Source organism: Gracilinanus agilis, unplaced genomic scaffold (genome assembly GCF_016433145.1).
Source record: "Gracilinanus agilis isolate LMUSP501 unplaced genomic scaffold, AgileGrace unplaced_scaffold54119, whole genome shotgun sequence".
NCBI lineage: Eukaryota > Metazoa > Chordata > Mammalia > Didelphimorphia > Didelphidae > Gracilinanus > Gracilinanus agilis.
The window spans coordinates 1-5,862 of record NW_025389265.1 but is presented as its reverse complement, the minus strand read 5'-3'; the positions used below and the strand labels follow the sequence as shown (position 1 = coordinate 5,862).

General features: G+C 55.5%; 1 protein-coding gene across 1 annotated transcript; it reads right to left on the bottom strand.

Annotated features, from left to right (window-relative positions):
- Positions 1-3,853: 3,853 nt before the first annotated feature.
- LOC123255927 (leucine-rich repeat flightless-interacting protein 2-like) lies at positions 3,854-5,856 on the bottom strand. Its single transcript, XM_044684640.1, has 3 exons — positions 5,680-5,856; positions 5,146-5,250; positions 3,854-4,532 (listed from the first exon to the last, which is right to left on the bottom strand). The coding sequence occupies exons 1-3, from the start codon at positions 5,698-5,700 to the stop codon at positions 4,422-4,424; spliced, it is 237 nt and encodes a 78-aa protein (XP_044540575.1). The 5' UTR covers positions 5,701-5,856; the 3' UTR covers positions 3,854-4,421.
- Between the last annotated feature and the right edge of the window lie 6 nt (positions 5,857-5,862).

Here is a 5,862-nt window from a genome sequence, read left to right as displayed (position 1 = left end):
AAAAAATCAAGCCATTCCCCAATTGATAAATGGGCAAGGGACATGAACAGGAAATTTTCAGATAAAGAAATTAAAACTATCAATAAGCACATGAGAAAGTGTTCTAAATCTCTAATAATTAGAGAAATGCAAATCAAAACAACTCTGAGGTATCACCTCACACCTAGCAGGCAGTTTGGCTAAAATGATAGCAGGGGAGAGTAATGAATGTTGGAGGGGATGTGGCAAAATTGGGACGTATTAATGCATTGCTGGTGGAGTTGTGAACTGATCATTTTGCATTGCTGCCAGTACAGAAGTCCATTACATTCTGGATGGCAATTTGGAACTATGCCCAAAGAGATCTAAAAGATTGCCTGCTCTTCTGGGTTTGTACCCCAAAGAGATCATAGATAAAAAGACTTGTACAAAAATATTTATAGCCACACTTTTTGTGGTGGCAAAAAACTGGAAAATGAGGGTATGTCCTTCAATTGGGGAATGGCTGAACAAAATGTGGTATATGCTGGTGGTGGAATACTATTGTGCTCAAAGGAATAATAAACTGGAGGAATTCCATGTGAATTGGAAAGACCTCCAGGAATGGATGCAGAGTGAAAGGAGCAGAGCCAGAAGAACATTGTACACAAAGATTGATACACTGGGGTAAAATCAAATGTAATGGACTTCTGTACTGGCAGCAATACAGTGATCCATAACAATTCTGAGGGATTTATGGAAAAGAACACTACCCACATTCAGAGGAAGAACTACAGGAGAGGAAACATAGAAGAAAAACAACCGCTTGAACACATGGGTTGATGCAGACATGATTGGGGATGTAGACCCGAAATGACCACACCAATGCAACTATCAATAATATGGAAATAAGTCTTGATTGATCACACATGTTAAAACCAGTGGAAATGTGCGTGGGATATGGGGGTGGTGGTGAAGGGGAAAGTAAAGACAAGAATCATGTAACCATGGAAAATTTTTCTAAAAAAATATTTAAATTAAAAAAAAAAGAATGTAGACTAAGCTGAGGGCTGGGGCCACTTTGGACTTGTATCTTCAGGACACCCTTAATAAATGCTGCTTGATTGGATTCATTGATTGAGATTACAGTGGAGAGAATCTCAGAAAGGGGCTGGATGACTCTGCATATTGGCTCCCTCTTTGGGAGGCCATGAAGGTCTCTCCCCATTCCATCTAGTTTCTCTCTTCCTGGATGGAGGCTGTCTCACCCTTCTCTTCCCAAATCTAATCTTCTTCACCAACGTTCCTTAGCTTTCATCGTTGAAATCTTCCCCTCCACAGGCTCCTTCCTCCTTTCACAAAACCTTCCATTTATATAGTATGTAAAAAAGTCGTCTTTCTCACATGCTGCTCGTGAGGGAGGTGGTATAACATTTTGTGTTGGGTTGGTTGGAGGCAAGTAGAGGGGGAGAGATAGCAAGTCACAGATCTGAAGAAACCCTCCCTACAACGGGAGAAATTCTGGAAATTTCCGGAGTTTCACAGGTCAAGTGTGAGCCCCATTTTAGATGGAGAAACTGAGGCTTAGAAATCATCCACTGGATAGAAACAGCTCTCCAAGGTTCCCAAAGAGGTTGCCTGCTCTAAGGCGTTTCTGTCTTTATCCTTGACCTCGCTGTAGCGTTTGGCCCTTGACACCCTCTACTTTTCTCGGTTTTCCTCCTACAGGAAGTCTCCTCAGTCTACCCTGCTGGTTCCTCTTCCACTCACTAAGCACGGATCCTCCTCTCTAGTCTTTCCCTTCTTGAGCTCACTGGCTTCCTTCTGCCTCTCTGAAGGTGACTAACCAGCCCTAATCTCTTCTGAACCCCAGCAATGTGTCTGCCTGCCCATCCCCTCTACTTGGCTGTCCTGAAGTCTTCTCAGACTCAACGTTTTCTCAGGGATATTGTTTCCCCACAAATTCATCCTTCCATCCAATGTGCAGGATCTATAGATGGTGCCACCATCTTCCTGAGTCACCCGAGTTGGTGACTTTGGACTCTTCCGTCTCCCTGAACCCTCAGTCTCCGTCTCCTCAGATCTTCCCACCCATCCCTCAAACCCTTTCTCTACTCACACGGCCCTCTCTAACCTACCATCCCCTCTTGACAGGGTCTCCAGCCTCCTCCCTCCCCGAGCTAGCTTCCTCACAGCAGCTGAAGTGTCATTTTTCAGACTCCAACCTGGCCTCGTGGCCTTCGATGCCTCCTCTCTATCCATCAGCCCACCCCCCGGGCTCGTGCTCCATTCCCAGCCGGAGGAGCCTGCTAGCTTGATCCCATCTCCCAACTTTGCCTCCTTCACCTGCACCTTCGAGCCCCCGCCTTCTTTCTGACACTGAGGGGCCCTTTTACTACCCACATGGAATTCTCCCTCCTGGGAAACCCATCGTACTGGCTGCCTTGTGAACATGCTGCATGGCCATTAGGCTGGAGTGGCCTCCTGGCCACTGGACCTCCAGGACCCTGAATCACACAGTAGTTGACTTGAAGAAAATCTTTTTTGAATTTGTGTTTTAATGACTTCCGGGGCCCAGAAAGCTACCACAACAAAGCACAGCAGACTCCAAGCTGAGCACTACGATGCCACATTGCCTTTGACGGGGTTCATTTGGGAGAGCCTCCACTCCCCTCAGGCAGTACCGAATCCTGCTCCGGTCTGGGCTCCATCCCACCACGCGCCTGGGCCCGCTTCTCTCCGTGGTCACTGGCGGCTCCCATCACCCTCCCTTGGCACCGTCCCAAATTCTCCTCCTACCAGTCTGATGGCACCTGCCCTTCCCCCCGGTGTTGGGGCCTGCTCCTGGGCCATTCCCAGCCCTCTGCTCCCCCCACTTTCTCTCGGGGACCTCCCCAATCCTCCTCAAAGTCTAACCCTACATTCAAGCAGCCTGTTGGCCCTCCTTCCCCTTTCCCTGAGCAGATGACCAATGAGAAGAATGGAGAGGCTCCTGCAGAAGCCGGTCCAGGCCCTCGTCTTCCCTTCCTGCTACGGCTTCCAAACCCTTCCTCTGGGCTGCTTCCCTCATCCACAGTCCTGCACTCTGCTGCCAGTCGGCCATCTTTCCCCCAAACCGCCAGAAGCTTTCCTTTTAACCTTTAAAAAGTCCCTTGGTTTGACCCTCAGGGCCTCGCGCCGCCCAGCTCCAAGCCCTCCTCTCCCTTCACACTTCCTGGCTGACTCGCCACCTTTGGCGGTTTCCCGTCCCCTTTAGCACCCCATGCCGCCCCTAAGCCAGTAAATCAATTCTGTTCCTGGGTGCCCCCCCCGTTAGACTTTCAGTTGGAGGACCAGAAGGGGTCCTCGGGGACGGTGGCTCTGCTTTGTCCCTGCCCGTTCCTCGGGATCGGAGCTCAATAAGCCGACCCTGCATGAGGCTGTTTAAGGGCCGTTGGGGTGCCCGTGGCCGAGGGAGCAGCTCCCCCCTTTGGGGACCCCCCTCGCCTCTAGGAGCTCTCCTGGTTCCACTGGAAACCTAAAAGGCAGCCCTCCTTGCAGCACTAGCTTGTGGGAATCCACTAAACACGGCCGAGCCTTTCATGACTTGCTTTAGGGTCATTTCTAGAGCAGGCCAGGCCCGTCCTCAGCTAGGCTCATCCCTTCTAGTCGGGGGAGCTCAGAGAAGGCTGTGAGGTCAGCGTGGCGTCCGTCCGTCCGTCCGTCCCCCTGAGCATCCCGGGCCTGGTGCTCCTTTTTGTCCATCCTTGTCCCCCTCCCCCCGGCACTGTTTCCCCTAATCCCGGGATCTCGCCGGCCTGGCCAAGGTCCCCAATGGAGGCACAGACCGCAGGGACAGGAACAGAGAACGGCCGGAAGACGAGGCCTCCAAAGAACTCAGCGGCAGCCCCAGAGGTCCAGAAAGTGTCATTTAATGGTCTCCATCCATGCCCCTGCCTGGCCCAGGCCTGCCCGGCGGTCAGCGGCCGCAGCAGGCCCCGCACGCCATGCGGCCTCTCACCGGACGTGGCTCACACTTGCCGGCATGACAGACTCGAACCTCGGGGGTGCCGTCCCCGGGCAAGGAAGCGAGTCTATACAGTGAACATTTTCTGATAGAAATTTAAATATTTTACAAAAGCTTCCATCAAAACATATAAAGTTCATCGAGCGCGTCCCCTTGCCCCAAGCACGTCTCTTAAAAACAGAAGTGGGTCTGATCGAGGGGCGACGTCCGAACCCGCCGGAGAAGGCACTTGGGTCGAGGGCTGTCGGGCACGTCGATGGCGCGGCCGCCGCGCGGGAAGGAGGGGACGGAGAGGAGCCGCCGCTCGATCGCTCAGACTCGGCCGCTGCGCTCATAAATTAACAGTAAAAGGGAACCACTTTAATCAGAAACAAGATTACTGAACAGCTCAGTACTCGAAGGCTCGGGCCAGCGGCCGGCCAAGGCCGAGGGACTCGGAACCCGCGAGAGGCTCCGCCTACTGCTGCGACAGGAGGGCCGTCCGGTTGGCCTTCATCTTCTCCAGCCTCTTCACCAGGTGGCTGTTGGTCATCTCCATCTCTTCGATCTTATCCAGGGCCGTCCGTAACTGGATCGAGAAACGTCACAGCTCAGGTCCTGACCCAGGAGGAGCCTCAAGCCGGGGGTGGACAATGCTAGAGAAGTCCCCGAGAGCCCCCCTGGGGAGCCCCCAGGAAGGGCTGGCCAGCTCGGGGGGGGGGGGGGGGGAGCCTTCTAAGTGAGGCTCGGCCACGGAGAGGCTTTTACTACGGGCCTTGCTAAGGGGAGAAGGTTGGGGAGATGAGCACCCCAGAGCCCTGCCCAGAGGACAGAAGAGGAAAGGGGAGCCCCAAGGACGGGGGCCCTCGTGCGGTGGCCAGAGCGGAGAAGGGACAGCTCAGGAAGTCAGAGCCGCTCTTGGGGCCGGGTGGGGGTCTTGGTGCACGCACAGAAGGAGGTCCTGGAGGTGGGGTGCATCGGGATGGAGGTGCCAGGAATGATTTGGGGATCTCCAGATAAGGGGGGCTGGGGGAGGGGTCTGCCTCTGAGGGGAGACTGTGCTCTGCTTGGGGTGCTAGGCCAGATGCCTGGGAGCCTGACTCAAGGACCAGAAGGACCCCTCCATCCCCTGGATCAGGAGCCTCTGCCTCCCTTCCGCTTCTGCCCCCCCAGAACCCCCAGAACGCCTGGGCGGGGAGTACCTCACGCTGCAGCTTCCGCTTGTCTGCTTTGAGCTCGTCCTCCACTTTCTCGGCGTTCTCAGCCGCCGTCTTGTACCTGGCCACCTGCCCTTCCAGCCTCCCGATCTGAAAGGAGGCACCTGTGAGGGGCACCGCGCAGCCCCCCCCGTGGGCCCCCCGAGGAACCCTGGCAGAGCCATCCCCTAAGCACCCCCGTCAGGGCCCGGCTCTCTTAGAGGGCAGGCCGGGGGGGCTGCCCAGCAGGCCTGGTGGTCCTTGTGCCTTCTCCATGGGCTCCTTGAGCCAGCCGGGCAAACCCCGAGGGGTTCAGGGCGTCCAAGTGGACACCCGACACGCCACAGGAGCGAAGGACAAGACGGTCGTGGGATCGAGGGCAGAACACAGAAAGCGGCTTCTCTGGGACAGGCGGGCAGGCAGAAGTGAGGAGCGGCTTGGGGTACGCTGCGAGGCCCCCCGGGGCATGGACAAAGCTGGGCCAGATGGCGGGAGCCCCCCCCGCCCCGCCCCCTCTGCGGGGGATCGGCAGGCACTCACGTTCTGCTCCATGGTCGCCATGTCTTGTTCGGCCTTGGAAAGTTTGAATTTGTACTCGCTGATCTGCCGGTTGGCATCTCCTGGGGCACAAGACGACGAGTCAGAGTGCGCCGGGGGAGGGGGCAGCTCCCTGGCCGGCCCGGTGCACACGGCTCGGTCTAGCCATGCTGGACCCTCCCAGCC